The sequence below is a fragment of the Scyliorhinus torazame genome, chromosome 14, assembly GCF_047496885.1.
Source record: "Scyliorhinus torazame isolate Kashiwa2021f chromosome 14, sScyTor2.1, whole genome shotgun sequence".
Lineage (NCBI taxonomy): Eukaryota > Metazoa > Chordata > Chondrichthyes > Carcharhiniformes > Scyliorhinidae > Scyliorhinus > Scyliorhinus torazame.
Window position 1 is genome coordinate 183369795 of NC_092720.1, and position 19197 is coordinate 183388991.

At 50.6% G+C, this 19197-nt stretch overlaps 1 protein-coding gene across 3 annotated transcripts in view; it reads right to left on the bottom strand.

The window, feature by feature from the left end:
- Positions 1-19197, bottom strand: part of LOC140390264 (major histocompatibility complex class I-related gene protein-like) — a 110769-nt gene that overhangs the window by 8997 nt on the left and 82575 nt on the right. For 2 of the 3 annotated variants that reach the window (XM_072475274.1, XM_072475273.1), the window contains exon 4: positions 13061-13324. In XM_072475274.1, coding sequence (XP_072331375.1) covers positions 13061-13324 — 264 coding nt within the window. Of the gene's footprint in view, positions 1-5927; positions 6153-13060; positions 13325-19197 lie in introns of those variants that run through there. The other variant, XM_072475275.1, reaches the window with a different exon arrangement.

A 19197-nucleotide genomic window follows, 5' to 3' on the forward strand; every position in this document is an offset into this window, starting at 1 on the left:
GTCATACTGTAATATCCCAGGATAGTGTGGGCCCTGTCATACTGTAATATCCCAGGATAGTGTGGGCCCTGTCATACTGCAATATCCCAGGATAGTGTGGGCCCTGTCATACTGTAATATCCCAGGATAGTGTGGGCCTACTTGTGACAATAATAATGATTATTATTATTACTGTAATCTCGGAGGATACACTGGGCCCTGTCGACCCAAAATACACTAGGACATGTCACACTGTAATATCCCAGGATAGTGTGGGCCCTCTCATACTGTAATATCCTAGGATAGTGTGGGCCCTGTCATACTGTAATATCCCAGGATAGCGTGGGCCCTGTCATACTGTAATATCCCGGGATAGTGTGGGCCCTGTCATACTGTAATATCCCAGGATAGTGTGGGCCCTGTCATACTGTAATATCCCAGGATAGTGTGGGCCCTGTCATACTGCAATATCCCAGGATAGTGTGGGCCCTGTCATACTGCAATATCCCAGGATAGTGTGGGCCCTGTCATACTGTAATATCCCAGGATAGTGTGGGCCCTATCATACTGTAATATCCCAGGATAGTGTGGGCCCTGTCATTCTGTAATATCCCAGGATAGTGTGGGCCCTGTCATACTGTAATATCCCAGGTTCGTGTTGGCCCTGTCATACTGTAATATCCCACCCTGTCATACTGTAATATCCCAGGATAGCGTGGGCCCTATCATACTGTAATATACCAGGATAGTGTGGGCCCTGTCATACTGTAATATCCCAGGATAGTGTGGGCCCTGTCATACTGCAATATCCCAGGATAGTGTGGGCCCTGTCATACTGTAATATCCCAGGATAGTGTGGGCCCTGTCATACTGTAATATCCCAGGATGGTGTGGGCCCTGTCATACTGTAATATCCCAGGATAGTGTGGGCCCTGTCATACTGTAATATCCCACCCGGTCATACTGTAATATACCAGGATAGTGTGGGCCCTATCATACTGTAATATCCCAGGATAGTGTGGGCCCCGTCATACTGTAATATCCCAAAATACACCAGGACATGCCGCACTGTAATATCCCAGGATAATGTGGGCCCTGTCATACTGTAATATCCCAGGATAGTGTGGGCCCTGTCATACTGTAATATCCCAGGATAGTGTGGGCCCTGTCATATACTATTATCCCACCCTGTCATACTTTAATATCCCAGGATAGTGTGGGCCCTGTCATACTGTAATATCCCAGGATAGTGTGGGCCCCGTCATACTGTAATATCCCAGGATAGTGTGGGCCCTATCATACTGTAATATCCCAGGATAGTGTGGGCCCTGTCATACTGTAATATCCCAGGATAGTGTGGGCCCCATCATACTGTAATATCCCAGGATCGTGTGGGCCCTGTCATACTGTAATATCCCAGGATAGTGTGGGCCCTGTCATACTGTAATATCCCACCCTGTCATACTGTAATATCCCAGGATAGTGTGGGCCCTGTCATACTGTAATATCCCAGGATCGTGTTGGCCCTGTCATACTGTAATATCCCAGGATAGTGTGGGCCCTGTCATACTGTAATATCCCACCCTGTCATACTGCAATATCCCAGGATAGTGTGGGCCCTGTCATATACTAATATCCCAAGATACATTGAGCCCTACATACATAACATCTCAGGATACACTGAGCTGACCTACTGGAACGTCCCAGCGTATACTGGACCCTGTCGCATTGTAATATCCCAGGAAACACTGGGTGCTGTTGTATTGTAATAGCCCAGGATACACCAGGCATGTCCTACTGTAATGTCCCAGGATACTCCGGGCTCTGGCCCTCCTACAATATCCCAATGTGCTCTGGACCCTGTCACACTAATATCACAGGGTACACCGGCATGCGGAGGGATACACCAGGCCTTGCCCCAATAATAATAATAAATAAAAGCAAATTACTGCGGATGCTGGAATCTGAAAAGAAAGAGAAAATGCTGGATAATAATAATAATCACTTATTGTCACAAGTAGGCTTCAATGAAGTTACTGTGAAAAGCCCCAAGTCGCCACATTCCGGCCCCCTTCTAACAATATCCCAGGATACATCCCAGTAAACTACAAAATGTTGTGAATGTAGCCCAATCCATCATGCAAACCAGCCTCCCATCCATTGACTGTCTACAATTCCCGCTGCCTCGGAAAGGCAACCAGCATAATTAAGGACCCCACACACCCCGGACATACTCTCTTCCACCTCTTCTGTCAGGAAAAAGATAGAAAAGTTCGATGTCACGTACCAACCGACTCAAGAACAGCTTCTTCCCTGCTGCCATCAGGCTTTTGAATGGACCTACCTCGTATTAAGTTGATTTTTTTTCTCTACACCCTGGATATGACTAACTCTGCAATCCCTCCTTCTTTCCCTATGTACAGTATGCGTTGTCTGTACAGCATGCAAGCAACTATACTTTTCACTGTATACCAATACATGTGACAATAATAAATCAAATCAAAAAAGGAAACAGCAGGCACTGTCCATCCTGCAATATCCCAGGTTACACCGGGCACTGTCCATCCTGCAATATCCCAGGTTACACCGGGCACTGACCATCCTGCAATATCCCAGGTTACACCGGGCACTGTCCATCCTGCAATATCCCAGGTTACACCGGGCACTGTCCATCCTGCAATATCCCAGGTTACACCGGGCACTGACCATCCTGCAATATCCCAGGTTACACCGGGCACTGTCCATCCTGCAATATCCCAGGTTACACCGGGCACTGTCCATCCTGCAATATCCCAGGTTACACCGGGCACTGACCATCCTGTAATATCCCAGGTTACACCGGGCACTGACAATCCTGCAATATCCCAGGTTACACCGGGCACTGTCCATCCTGCAATATCCCAGGTTACACCGGGCACTGACCATCCTGTAATATCCCAGGTTACACCGGGCACTGTCCATCCTGCAATATCCCAGGTTACACCGGGCACTGTCCATCCTGCAATATCCCAGGTTACACCGGGCACTGTCCACCCTGCAATATCCCAGGTTACACCGGGCACTGTCCACCCTGCAATATCCCAGGTTACACCGGGCACTGTCCATCCTGCAATATCCCAGGTTACACCGGGCACTGTCCATCCTGCAATATCCCAGGTTACACCGGGCACTGTCCATCCTGCAATATCCCAGGTTACACCGGGCACTGTCCATCCTGCAATATCCCAGGTTACACCGGGCACTGTCCATCCTGCAATATCCCAGCTTACACCGGGCACTGTACATCCTGCAATATCCCAGGTTACACCGGGCACTGTCCGTCCTGCAATATCCCAGGTTACACCGGGCACTGTCCATCCTGCAATATCCCAGGTTACACCGGGCACTGTCCATCCTGCAATATCCCAGGTTACACCGGGCACTGTCCACCCTGCAATATCCCAGGTTACACCGGGCACTGTCCATCCTGCAATATCCCAGGTTACACCGGGCACTGTCCATCCTGCAATATCCCAGGTTACACCGGGCACTGTCCACCCTGCAATATCCCAGGTTACACCGGGCACTGTCCACCCTGCAATATCCCAGGTTACACCGGGCACTGTCAATCCTGTAATATCCCAGGTTACACCGGGCACTGTCCATCCTGCAATATCCCAGGTTACACCGGGCACTGTCCATCCTGCAATATCCCAGGTTACACCGGGCACTGACCATCCTGCAATATCCCAGGTTACACCGGGCACTGTCCATCCTGCAATATCCCAGGTTACACCGGGCACTGTCCATCCTGCAATATCCCAGGTTACACCGGGCACTGACCATCCTGCAATATCCCAGGTTTCACCGGGCACTGTCCATCCTGCAATATCCCAGGTTACACCGGGCACTGTCCATCCTGCAATATCCCAGGTTACACCGGGCACTGTCCATCCTGCAATATCCCAGGTTACACCGGGCACTGTCCATCCTGCAATATCCCAGGTTACACCGGGCACTGTCCATCCTGCAATATCCCAGGTTACACCGGGCACTGTCCATCCTGCAATATCCCAGGTTACACCGGGCACTGTCCATCCTGCAATATCCCAGGTTACACCGGGCACTGTCCATCCTGCAATATCCCAGGTTACACCGGGCACTGACCATCCTGCAATATCCCAGGTTACACCGGGCACTGACCATCCTGTAATATCCCAGGTTACATCAGATCCTGTCGTACTGTAATATCCCTGGACATACCGGGTCTGTCCCTCTGTACTATCCCAGGATACTCTAGGCCCTGTCCCTCCTATATTATCTCAGGATATTCCAGATACTGTCACACTAATATCACAAGATACACTGTCCCTAAAGGATACGCCAGGCACTGCCGCTTCAGCAATATCTGAGATACACCAGCTACTATCCCTCCTGCAATATTCCAGCATACACCAGGCACCATTCCTCCTGCAATATTCTAGATTACATCAGGCCCTGTCACACAGCAATATCCCAGGATATACCAGGACAATTTGTGCAGTAATTTGCCAGGATACACTGGATCCTGTCATACTGTAATATTCCAGGATCCAATGGTCCCTGTACATCTTATAATATCCCAGGATTCCATGGGCACTGTCATGCTGTAATATCCAAAAATACCCAGGCCCTGATCTGCTATAATGCAGAAAGATACACCAGATACTGCCCTACTCTAATATCCCATGATACATTGGATCCTCTCGACCTTTAATATCCCAGGACACACTGGGCCCAGTTATACTGTAGTACCCCAGGATAAACCAGGCCCAGTCCGACTAATATTCCATGAAACTGAATCCTGTCGCACTGCAATACTCCAGTATACACTGGGCCCTGGCCCTGCTGTTATATCCCAGAATACACTGGGCCCTGTCATACTATAATATAACAGGATACGACAGGCTCTGTCATTCTTCCAATGTCCCAGGATACACCGGGCCCTGTCCCTGCTGTAATACCTCAGCCTACACCAGGCCCTGACCACCTGGGTGTCATGTCAGAAACATGGGAGGAAAAGATTGTATTTATTATGGTTATGCCCTGAACACTCCTTTTTTCCTTATCCCTGTTTCTTGTGAGATTGAAGAAAGGTTTAAAGGTGTTATAAAGAGGGATCTCAGAATATTTTAAAAATTAATGTTCTGTTTACATTGACCACCCTCACCGTCCACAACATAGGGTAAACCAGCCAAACCAGGCCCTGTCCTAATGTAATACTCGAGGATACACTGCCCTGTCATATTGTAATATCCCAGAGTACCCCTACCTCCTATACTATCCAATTGTTAGGGGCGAGGTGTTTTCAGAACCCCAAAATGTATCATGGAGTTCAACCAGCCTCCCCTTTAATGTATTTGTTGCTTTTCCTAGCACATGGCTTGTTCCTTAGGTGTGGGATTACAATTATGGACTCGTGGGTTTTTAAACACAAAACAATGTTTATTCCATGAACTCAACTTAATATCTTAAATAAACATTGGATCTCTTAACACCCCTTACTTCAAAGTTAACTCCGAAAATATTGCAACAGTAAATAATTCCTCAAAATGTTCCTTTAAACTTCCAAGAGACTTAACACCCTTAAACAGAATCACATCAGGTTAGAGGCTTTACTATTGAGTTTAAATCACCCAAATGATCCAGAGATAGTCTTTCATGGCAGAGATCCAGCTCACTGCAAACACAGACACTTCCAAGCTCTTTTCAAACTACAAAATTAAACTGTAAAATGGCTGACCTGACCTCAGCTCCACCCACTCTCTGACATCAGTTTTCTTAAAGGTACATTGCTTAAACATCCATGTCTTGAAGGTACTCTCACATGACACCTCCCCCCAAGAAAAAAAAAATCAACCATCAACTTCAAGATGGTTTCATTTTTCACTTTTGCACCATACACTAAGAAATGTACACAGTAAATATACCTTTTCGTTTTTTTTTTTTTAAACTACACACGCAAACAGGTATAGTAATATAGTCCATTTTTCTTTGTTCTTCTTCCTCCAACTGAAAACCTTCTCAATTGATCACATTCGTGACAAAGCATCGGCTATCACATATTCTCATCCGGCCACATGTACTATTTTCAAATGAAATGGCTGTAACAATAAACTCCAGCGAAACAGCCTTGCATTGTTATTCCGGAATCGCTGCAAAAACGTCAAAGCATTATGATCAGTATATATAATGGTGTCAGATGGATTGCTGGTCACATAAATGTGAAAATGTTGCAAAGCTAGCACCAAACTCACTCCTTCTCAATCGTCGATTACTTTTTCTGGTGAGAATTCAATTTCTTTGAAAAATAACCAACTGGCCGCTCTAGCCCTTAGTCGTTGTCTTGTAGAAGCACCGCACCTACGCCCACATCGCTCGCATCAACAGCCCTTTGAAGTGTTTGGTATAATTTGGGATGACTAACACAGGAGCAGTGGTTAACACAGCCTTCAGGCCGTCAAATGCCTGTTGACAGTCCGTTGTCCACTGGAATTTGGTACGCTTCTTGAGCAAGTCCGTCAGACTGCTAAAATTTGGTACAAATGTCCGGTAAAATCCACTCATACCAAGAAATCACATTATTTCCCTTTGTGTCGAGGGTATCGGCAACTCCCCAATAACATTCGTTTTCACATCCCATGGGACCAGTCGACCCTGTCTGATTGTATGGCCAAGGAAAGTGACTTGGGCTTTTCCAAATTCACTTTTGGCTAGATTTATCACCAAACCCGCCTCCTGAAGTCAATCGAATAACTCCCTCAGATGTTTTAAATGTTCTTTCCATGTCTGGCTGAAAACTACCAGATCGTCAATGTATACCACACAATTGGGTAATCCTGAAACAACTGTATTAGTTAACCGTTGAAATGTTGCTGGGGTGTTTTTCATGCCAAATGGCATAACTTTGAACTGGTATATACCATCTGGAGTCACAAAAGCTGAAATCTCCTTCGCCCTTTCAGATAACGGTACTTGCCAGTAACCATTCAGTAAATCTAATTTGGAAATAAATGCGGATTGTCCCACTTTCTCAATGCAATCCTCCAAACGTGGGATAGGATAAGAGTCCGTTCTTGTAACTGCATTCACCTTTTGATAGTCCACACACAACCGTTGGGTACCGTCTGGTTTAGGTACCATCACTATGGGTGAGCTCCATTGGCAGCAAGCCACTTCAATTATGGCATTCTTCAGCATACTCTCAATCTCTCTGTTAGTCTGTGCCAATTTTAAAGGATTAAGTCTATATGGATGTTGTTTGATAGGAACAGCATTTCCAACATCTACATCATGTATAGCCATTTTAGTACTTCCCAATTTATCTAGACAAACTTGCCCATGTCATATCAATAACTCTTTCAGGTCAGTTTGTTTTTCCTCTGGAAGGTAACTTAATAATTCATCCCAATTTTTAAGAACATCCTCATTTTCAAATTTAATTTATGGTATGTCAAATTCACAGTCATCGGGATTTGGTTCGTCACTTTGAGTTAGAATCATTAAAACTTCCTTTTTCTCTCCTTCCCTTTCAAAGTACCTTTTAAGCATATTCACATGACACACTCGGTGAGTCTTCCTTCTATCTGGTGTTTTTACCACATAATTCACCTCACTTCATTTCCTTTCAATCTGATATGGTCCACAAAACCTAGATTTTAAAGGCTCCCCCACCACTGGTAACAACACTAAAACTTTATCCCCACTGGCAAAACTACGAACTTTGGATTTCTTGTCCGCTACCCGTTTCATCACATTTTGTACAACTTTCAAACGTTGTCTAGCCAATTCACCTGCTCTATTTAATCGTTCCCTAAAATTTGACACCTAATCCTATAGTGTATTTTCCGATTTCTCACCCACCAATTTTTCCAAAATCAATTTAAGTGGTCCTCTTACCTCATGACCAAAAATTAGTTCAAAAGGACAACATTTGGTCGACTCATTAGGTGCATCCCTAATTGCAAACAATACAAATGGGATTCCTTTATCCCAATCCTCTGGATAATCTTGACAATACGCCCTCAACATTGTCTTTAATGTCTGATGCCACTTTTCTAACGCTCCCTGTGATTCTGGATGGTACGCAGTTGATTTAACTTGTTTTATTCCAAAGCTATCCATAACTTCTTTGAATAACTTTGAAGTAAAATTCGTTCCTTGATCAGATTGAATTTCTGTGGGTAGTCCATATCTAGTAAAGTATTTAAGTATCCCTCCACAATCCTTTTTGCTGTAATATTACATACTGGAACGGCCTCTGGAGGCCTAGTAGACACATCCATTATAGTCTAAAAGATATTGATTCCCACTTTTTGTTTTGGGAAGCGGTCCTACACAATCTATTAGCACCCTCGTAAAAGGTTCCTCAAATGCTGGAATGGGTATTAAGGGCGCTGGTTTTATCACTGCTTGAGGGTTCCTTATCACTTGACATGTGTGACATGATTGTCAAAATGTAACTACATCTTTATGTAATCCAGGCCAATAAAAAAAATTCTGGATTTTAGCTTGCGTTTTCTATATTCCCAAATGACCTCCCACTGGTACCTCATGTGCAACTCGCAACACCTCCTTTCTATAGCCTACCGGCAATACTACTTGATGAATTTCTGCCCACTTTTCATCCGCCTGCATATGTACAGGTCTCCATTTTCTCATCAAGACATCATTTTTATGGTAATAACACTCTGGTATACTTTCAGATTCCTCCTCGTATATGCTTTCTGATATATCCGTTTTATTTCTGCATCTTTCTGTTGTAACTCTGCCAATTTTCCGGAACTAAAAATATCTGCCTCATCCTCCACCTGTTCTTGTTCTTTTTCAACCATCTGATCAAAAATCGTTTCTGATAATTGCCCGTCAACTTCATCTTCACCCGTTGATTTCTCCTCTTGTCTTAACCTGTGACTTTGCGACCTTGTTACTACACAATCCGGAAAAATCCCAGGATATTCGTCCTTCAACACTTCAGTTGACTGATTTTCCAATGGCTTATCAACTACAGTAGGCATCACTCCCACCTGCGATCCAGCTATATCATTACACAAGATAAACTGTATTCCTGGACAAGATAGTTTATCTATTACTCTTACTACCACTTCACCACTCTTCACTGGACTTTCAACCTTACCTTGTATAATGGAATGCTACTCCTCTCACCCTGAATTCCACATATCACCTCCTTTTCTGGCAACATTCTTCCCAAACTACATAATTCCTCATCTCTTACCATTAAAGGTTGACTAGCCCCTGTATCTCTTAAAATTGTGACTTCTTTACCTGCTCCTCCTGATACACACGAGTAAACTTTACCCACACAAGTAAATTCTTCAAAAACATCTGGCACCTTCTTAACAATTACTTTTTGAACAGGCTCAACAATCGTTTGCACCTCCGTCGCTTCCCTTGGGCTTTCCTTTAACACTTTAACAAACCCCACTGTCTTATCCCGTTTACCACATCAGCCTTCCCAGTGCTTTTCTTCAACCACCAACACTGTGACTTTACATGGCCTAGTTTATTACAGTGAAAACATCTGAAACTTTTCATTTCCTTTCCACCCTCCTGGATTTCTTTTTTAATCTGAGGTACACTCTCTTTATTGTCTCCCATCAGATCACCTTTACCACTTGAGTATTTCTCATGTCCCCAGTTTCTATCCCTCACCGGCTGAAACGGATGTCGGAAATCAATCTTTGATTTATGAACTAATTCATAATCATCTGCCATTTCCGCCGCTAATCTCGCAGTTTCAACCCTCTGTTCTTCCACATAAGTTCTCACTACATCAGGAATTGAATTTTTAAACTCCTCCAAAAGTATAATTTCTCGGAGAGCTTCATACGTTTGGTCTATTTTCAAAGCCCTTATCCACCTATCAAAATTACTCTGAGCCTTTCAAACTCCATGTATGTTTGACCAAATGCTTTCCTTAAATTTCTAAACCTTTGTCCGTAAGCTTCAGGCACTAGCTCATATGCACTTAAGATGGATTTCTTCACCTCCTCATATGTTCCAGATGCCTCCTCCGGTAGTGATGCAAACACTTCACTAGCTCTACCTACCAGCTTTGTTTGAATCAGTAACACCCACATGTCCTGTGGCCATTTCATTTGTTTAGCTACCTTCTCAAATGAAATGAAAAAGGCTTCCACTTCCTTCTCGTCAAACCTTGGCAATGCTCGGACATATTTAAGTAGATTTCCACCAAGCCTTCGACGATGACGCTCTTTCGCACTATCCTCATCACTATCATCCAACTGTACATTTCCCTTTCCGTCTGCCAATTTTAACTGATTGTCATGTTTCATGGACATTTTCTGAAGTTCAAACTCCCTCTCTTTATCTTTTTCCCTGATCTGTATCTCCCTTTCTTTTTCTTTTTGTTCTGCTAGGGCTATTCTTTCTTTGCTCCTTTCTTCCCTCTCCTTTTCTTTTTCCTCTCTCTCTCTTTCTTTTCCCTCTCTCTCACTCTCGTATTCATTTAATTCTCTCTCATGTTCCATTTGTTTAATTTGCAACTGAATTTTTTCAATTTCCAATGAGTCAAAGTCTATCTCAGGCAACTTTAAATGCTTAACGACCGCCATAGGTACCTCACCTTTTCGCATTTTGTCAGGTAATGTGAACTGCAATGTTCTAATGTTCTTGCCAAATCTAACAGTCTGCTTTTCGTTTCTGTCCGTAAAGTACTACATGTGACATTCTCCACCCCAAAAAACATCTCAGCCTCACAACACTCTCCCCACTTAAACTAAAATACCACACCGGAAAAGCAACAATCCTTCACTATCTTTAAGCTCACAAACGCGAATCCAATAGATAGACTTTAATCCCCCTCGAGCCCCCAATTATTATGGGCGAGGCGTTTTCACAACCCCAAAATGCATCATGGAGTTCAACCAACCTCCCCCTTTAATGTATTTGTTGCTTTTCCTAGCACACGGCTTGTTCCCTAGGTGTGGGATTACAATTATGGACACATGGGTTTTTAAACACAAAATAAGGTTTATTCCATGACCTCAACTTAACATCTTGAATAAAGATTGGATCTCTGAACACCCCTTACTTCAAAGTTAACTCCGAAAACATTGCAACAGTAAATAATTCCTCAAAATGTTCCTTCAAACTTCCAAGAGACTTAACACCTTTAAACAGAATCACATCAGGTCAAAGGCTTTACTATTATGAGTTTAAATCACCCAAATGATCCAGCGATAGTCTTTCATGGCAGAGATCCAGCTCACTGCAAACATAGACACTCCCAAGCTCTTTTCAAACTGCAAGACTAAACTACAAAATGGCTGACCTGACCTCAGCTACACCCACTCTCTGTCATCACTGTTTTCTGAAAGGTACATTGCTTAAACATCCATGTCTTAAAGGTACTCTCACATCACACACCAGAAACTGTCCTATCATAAATTCCCATGACTCACTGGATCCTGTCAACCTGTAATATCCCAGGATACACTGGGCCATGTTGTACTGTAATATCCCAGGGCTGCCCAGTGCCACAGTGGTTAGCACTGTTGCCTCACAGTGCCAAGGATCCGGGTTCAATTCTGTACTTGGGTGACTGTCTATGTGGAGCTTGTACATTCTTCCCATGTCTGTGTGGTTTCCTCCAGGTGCTCTGGTTTCCTCCCACAATCCAAAGATGTGCAGGGTAGATGGATTGACCAGGCAAAATTACCCATTAGTGTCCAAAGGGTAGGTGGGGTTATGGAGAAAGGGCAGGGAGTGGGCCTAGGTAGGGGGCTCTTTCAGAGGATCACTGCAGACTCGACGGGTGAATGGCCTCCTTCTGCTCTGTGGTGATTCAATGATTCTTCTACGATACACTGGGCCGTGTTGTGCTGTAATATGTCAAGATAAACCAGGCTCTTTCCTCCCGTAATATCCCAAGGTACACCGTGCCTTGTCGGATTGCAATGTCCCAGGATACACTGGACCCGAGGGCCTCTTGCCCTGGAATCACCCAGAATATCCCAGGCCCCGACCAAATATAATGTCCAATGATATATCAGACACTGTCCTACCATAATATCTTATTATACACTGGATCCTGTAAACCTGTAATTTCCCAGGATACAGTACAACATGGCCCAGTGTAATACCCCAGGATAAACCAGGTGCAGTCCTACTGTAATATCCTGAGTTACACTGGATCCTGTCATACTGTGATATTCTATGAAACAATGGATACACTGCAAAATCCCAGGATAACGGAGCCCAGTCGTGCTGTGATATCCCAGGACACATTGGGCCCTATCATCCTGTAATATCCCAGGATACAGAGAGCCCTATCATACTGTAATATCCCAGGATACAGAGAGCCCTATCATACTGTAATATCCTGGATACACTGGGGCCCTGTCATACTGTACTATCCCAGCATACTCCTAACTCTGTCCATTCTTATAATATCCTAGGATACTCCAGGTCTGTCCCTCTGTACTGCCCCAGGATACTCCAGGCCCTATCCCTCCTTGCAATATTCCAGGGTACATCTGGCCTGTCCTATTATACAACTCCATGCCTTGCCCCTCCAACAATATCCCAGATACACCAGAAAGTGTCCATCCTGCAACATTGCATGATACAGCAGGCACTAACCCTCCTGTAATATCTCAGTACACAGCAGGCCCTGTTGTAATGCAACATCCAAGAATATATCTGGACCTTTCATACAGTAATTTTCAGGGTTCACTGGATCCTGTCATACTGTTGCATTCCAGTATGACAGGATCCAGTGCATCCTGGCAAATTACTGTATCAAAGGTCCAGATATAATCTTGGATGTTTCATATCCATTCCAGGGTACAACGGGCCCTGTTTTACTGTAATATCCCAGGAAATATCAGGTCATAATGGGGTAAATCCCAGGATACACAATTACTGTCCTCCAATAGTAGCTCCATGGTATGTCAGAGTTCAACATTTATTTGCTCTGTGTCGTGGGCTACAGGCTGTCCTGGTGACCCTCAACACTGACCCTCCCTCCTGTGATCCTAACCTGAGGCTGTGTCTCTCTAACAGTGAGAAATAGTCTTACCATAAATCACCACCAGTGCCTCATTCAGTCCGCTGTGTTCCACCCGACAGGAATACTCGGCCTGGTCCTCCGGATCAAACTCCACCCATTTCCGGATCTGGTAGGTCCTGTCGTGATTGGGTAAGATCCCACTGGACAGGGTCTCACCAATCACCACTCCGTCTCTGCACAGATTCACCTCGATGGCTGGAGGGTAAAAGCCGGTGACGACACAGGACAGCCGGTTAGAATCACCCAGACGGGTAAAGGACACGATGGGGGCAACTGAGAGAAAAAGGAAGAGGAATCAGTACATGAAACCGGAGATAGAGAATCCCAGGCATCACCCCCTTCACCGACTCTCAATCCCCCCTCACTCACCGACTCTCAGTCCCCCCCCCTCACTCACCGACTCTCAGTCCCCCCTCACTCACCGACTCTCAGTCCCCCCTCACTCACTGACTCTCAGTCCCCCCCCCTCACTCACTGACACTCAGTCCCCCCCCCTCACTCACTGACACTCAGTCCCCCCCTGTCACTCACTGACACTCAGTCCCCCCCCCCTCACTCACTGACACTCAGTCCCCCCCCCTCACTCACTGACACTCAGTCCCCCCCCCTCACTCACTGACACTCAGTCCCCCCCCTCACTCACTGACACTCAGTCCCCCCCCTCACTCACTGACACTCAGTCCCCCCCCCTCATTCACTGACACTCAGTCCCCCCCCCTCATTCACTGACACTCAGCCCCCCCCCCTCACTCACTGACACTCAGTCCCCCCCTCACTCACTGACACTCAGGCCCCCCCCTCACTCACTGACACTCAGTCCCCCCCCTCACTCACTGACACTCAGTCCCCCCCCTCACTCACTGACACAGTCCCCCCCTCACTCACTGACACTCAGTCCCCCCCCTCACTCACTGACACTCAGTCCCCCCCCTCACTCACTGACACTCAGTCCCCCACCTCACTCACTGACACTCAGTCCCCCCCCTCACTCACCGACTCAGCCCCCCCCCACTCACCGACTCAGCCCCCCCCTCACTCACCGACTCAGCCCCCCCTCACTCACCGACTCAGCCCCCCCCTCACTCACCGACTCAGCCCCCCCTCACTCACCGACTCAGCCCCCCCTCACTCACCGACTCAGCCCCCCCCTCACTCACCGACTCAGCCCCCCCCTCACTCACCGACTCAGCCCCCCCTCACTCACCGACTCAGCCCCCCCCTCACTCACCGACTCAGCCCCCCCTCACTCACCGACTCAGCCCCCCCCCACTCACCGACTCAGCCCCCCTCACTCACCGACTCAGCCCCCCCCCTCACTCACCGACTCAGCCCCCCCTCACTCACCGACTCAGCCCCCCCTCACTCACCGACTCAGCCCCCCCCTCACTCACCGACTCAGCCCCCCCTCACTCACCGACTCAGCCCCCCCTCACTCACCGACTCAGCCCCCCCTCACTCACCGACTCAGCCCCCCCTCACTCACCGACTCAGCCCCCCCCTCACTCACCGACTCAGCCCCCCCCTCACTCACCGACTCAGCCCCCCCCTCACTCACCGACTCAGCCCCCCCCTCACTCACCGACTCAGCCCCCCCCTCACTCACCGACTCAGTCCCTCCCTCACTCACCGCCTCTCAGTCCCTCCCTCACTCACCGCGTCTCAGTACCTCCCTTACTCACCGCCTCTCAGTCCCTCCCTCACTCACCGCCTCTCAGTCCCTCCCTCACTCACCGCCTCTAAGTCCCTCCCTCACTCACCGCCTCTCAGTCCGTCCCTCACTCACCGCCTCTCAGTGCCTCCCTCACTCACCGCCTCTCAGTCCCTCCCTCACTCACCGCCTCTCAGTCCCTCCCTCACTCACCGCCTCTCAGTCCCTCCCTCACTCACCGCCTCTCAGTCCCTCCCTCACTCACCGCCTCTCAGTCCCTCCCTCACTCACCGACTCTCAGTCCCTCCCTCACTCACCGACTCAGTCCCTCCCTCACTCACCGACTCAGTCCCTCCCTCACTCACCGACTCTCAGTCCCTCCCTCACTCACCGACTCTCAGTCCCTCCCTCACTCACCGACTCTCAGTCCCTCCCTCACTCACCGACACTCAGTCCCTCCCTCACTCACCGACTCTCAGTCCCTCCCTCACTCACCGACTCTCAGTCCCTCCCTCACTGACCGACTCTCAGTCCCTCCCTCACTCACCGACTCTCAGTCCCTCCCTCACTCACCGACTCAGTCCCTCCCTCACTCACCGACTCTCAGTCCCTCCCTCACTCACCGACTCTCAGTCCCTCCCTCACTCACCGGCTCTCATTCCCCCCCTCACTCACCGACTCAGCCCCCCCCTCACTCACCGACTCAGCCCCCCCTCACTCACCGACTCAGCCCCCCCCTCACTCACCGACTCAGCCCCCCCCTCACTCACCGACTCAGTCCCCCCCTCACTCACCGACTCAGTCCCCCCCTCACTCACCGACTCAGTCCCCCCCTCACTCACCGACTCAGCCCCCCCCTCACTCACCGACTCAGTCCCCCCCTCACTCACCAACTCAGTCCCCCCCTCACTCACCGACTCAGTCCCCCCCTCACTCACCGACTCAGTCCCCCCCTCACTCACCGACTCAGTCCCCCCCTCACTCACCGACTCTCAGTCCCTCCCTCACTCACCGCCTCTCAGTCCCTCCATCACTCACCGCCTCTCAGTCCCTCCCTCACTCACCGCCTCTCAGTCCCTCCCTCACTCACCGACTCAGTCCCTCCCTCACTCACCGACTCTCAGTCCCTCCCTCACTCACCGACTCTCAGTCCCTCCCTCACTCACCGGCTCTCAGTCCCTCCCTCACTCACCGACTCTCAGTCCCTCCCTCACTCACCGACTCTCAGTCCCTCCCTCACTCACCGACTCTCAGTCCCTCCCTCACTCACCGACTCTCAGTCCCTCCCTCACTCACCGACTCAGTCCCTCCCTCACTCACCGACTCTCAGTCCCTCCCTCACTCACCGACTCTCAGTCCATCCCTCACTCACCGACTCTGTCCCCCCCCTCACTCAACGACTCTCTTTCCCCCTTCACTCACCGACTCTCAGTCCCCCCTCACTCACCGTCTGTCAGGCCCTCCCTCACTGACCGACTCTCAGCCCCTCCCTCACTCACCGACTCTCAGTCCCCCCCCTCACTCACCGACTCTCAGTCCCCCCTCACTCACCGACTCTCAGTCCCCTTCACTCACCGACTCTCAGTCCCCTTCACTCACCGACTCTCAGTCCCCCCTCACTCACCGACTCTCAGTCCCCCTTCACTCACCGACTCTGTCCGCCCCCCTCACTCACCGACGCTCTGTCCCCCCCCTCACTCACCGACTCTCAGTCCCCCCCTCCGCGACACTCAGTCCCCCCTCACTCACCGACTCTCAGTCCCCCCCCTCACTCACCGCTTCTCAGTCCCCACTCACTCACCGAGACTCAGTCCCCCCCCTCACTCACCGAATCTCAGTCCCCCCCTCACTCACCGACTCTCACTCCCCCCCTCACTCACCGACTCTCAGTCCCCTCTCTCATTCACCGACTCTCAACCCCCGACTCAGTCCCCCTCACTCTCCGACTCTCAGTCTCTCCCTCACTCACCGACTCTCAGTCCCTCCCTCACTCACCGCCTCTCAGTCCGTCCCTCACTCACCGCCTCTCAGTCCCTCCCTCACTCACCGCCTCTCAGTCCCTCCCTCACTCAGCGCCTCTCAGTCCCTCCCTCACTCACCGCCTCAGTCCCTCCCTCACTCACCGCCTCTCAGTCCCTCCCTCACTCACCGCCTCTCAGTCCCGCCCTCACTCACCGACTCTCAGTCCCTCCCTCACTCACCGACTCAGTCCCTCCCTCACTCACCGACTCAGTCCCTCCCTCACTCAACGACTCTCAGTCCCTCCCTCACTCACCGACTCTCAGTCCCTCCCTCACTCACCGACTCTCAGTCCCTCCCTCACTCACCAACTCTCAGTCCCTCCCTCACTCACCGACTCTCAGTCCCTCCCTCACTCACCGACTCTCAGTCCCTCCCTCACTCACCGACTCTCAGTCCCTCCCTCACTCACCGACTCTCAGTCCCTCCCTCACTCACCGACTCAGTCCCTCCCTCACTCACCGACTCTCAGTCCCTCCCTCACTCACCGACTCTCAGTCCCTCCCTCACTCACCGGCTCTCATTCCCCCCCTCACTCACCGACTCAGCCCCCCCCTCACTCACCGACTCAGACCCCCCTCACTCACCGACTCAGACCCCCCTCACTCACCGACTCAGCCCCCCCTCACTCACCGACTCAGCCCCCCCTCACTCACCGACTCAGTCCCCCCCTCACTCACCGACTCAGTCCCCCCCCTCACTCACCGACTCAGCCCCCCCCTCACTCACCGACTCAGCCCCCCCCTCACTCACCGACTCAGCCCCCCCTCACTCACCGACTCAGCCCCCCCCTCACTCACCGACTCAGCCCCCCCTCACTCACCGACTCAGTCCCCCCCTCACTCACCGACTCAGTCCCCCCCTCACTCACCGACTCAGTCCCCCCCTCACTCACCGACTCAGTCCCCCCCTCACTCACCGACTCAGTCCCCCCTCACTCACCGACTCTCAGTCCCCCCCTCACTCACCGACTCTCAGTCCCCCCCTCACTCACCGACTCAGTCCCCCCCTCACTCACCGACTCAGTCCCCCCTCACTCACCGACTCTCTGTCCCTCCCTCACTCACCGCCTCTCAGTCCCTCCCTCACTCACCGCCTCTCAGTCCCTCCCTCACTCACCGACTCTCAGTCCCTCCCTCACTCACCGACTCTCAGTCCCTCCCTCACTCACCGCCTCTCAGTCCCTCCCTCACTCACCGCCTCTCAGTCCCTCCCTCACTCACCGCCTCTCAGTCCCTCCCTCACTCACCGCCTCTCAGTCCCTCCCTTACTCACCGCCTCTCAGTCCCTCCCTCACTCACCGCCTCTCAGTCCCTCCCTCACTCACCGCCTCTAAGTCCCTCCCTCACTCACCGACTCTCAGTCCCTCCCTCACTCACCGACTCTCAGTCCCTCCCTCACTCACCGCCTCTAAGTCACTCCCTCACTCACCGACTCTCAGTCCCTCCCTCACTCACCGACTCTCAGTCCCTCCCTCACTCACCGCCTCTCAGTCCCTCCCTCACTCACCGACTCTCAGTCCCCTCCCTCACTCACCGACTCTCAGTCCCTCCCTCACTCACCGACTCTCAGTCCCTCCCTCACTCACCGACTCTCAGTCCCTCCCTCACTCACCGACTCTCAGTCCCTCCCTCACTCACCGACTCTCAGTCCCTCCCTCACTCACCGACTCTCAGTCCCTCCCTCACTCACCGACTCTCAGTCCCTCCCTCACTCACCGCCTCTCAGTCCCTCCCTCACTCACCGACTCTCAGTCCCCTCCCTCACTCACCGACTCTCAGTCCCTCCCTCACTCACCGACTCTCAGTCCCTCCCTCACTCACCGACTCTCAGTCACTCCCTCACTCACCGACTCTCAGTCCCTCCCTCACTCACCGACTCTCAGTCCCTCCCTCACTCACCGACTCTCAGTCACTCCCTCACTCACCGACTCTCAGTCCATCCCTCACTCACCGACTCTGTCCCCCCCCTCACTCAACGACTCTCTGTCCCCCCCTCACTCACCGTCTCTCTTTCCCCCTTCACTCACCGACTCTGTCCCCCCTCACTCACCGTCTGTCAGGCCCTCCCTCACTGACCGACTCTCAGCCCCTCCCTCACTCACCGACTCTCAGTCCCCCCCCTCACTCACCGACTCTCAGTCCCCCCTCACTCACCGACTCTCAGTCCCCTTCACTCACCGACTCTCAGTCCCCCCTCACTCACAGACTCTCAGTCCCCCCTCACTCACCGACTCTCAGTCCCCCTTCACTCACCGACTCTGTCCCCCCCCTCACTCACCGACGCTCTGTCCCCCCCTCACTCACCGACTCTCAGTCCCCCCCTCCGCGACACTCAGTCCCCCCTCACTCACCGACTCTCAGTCCCCCCCCTCACTCACCGCTTCTCAGTCCCCACTCACTCAACGAGACTCTGTCCCCCCCCTCACTCACCGAATCTCAGTCCCCCCCTCACTCACCGACTCTCAGTCCCCCCCTCA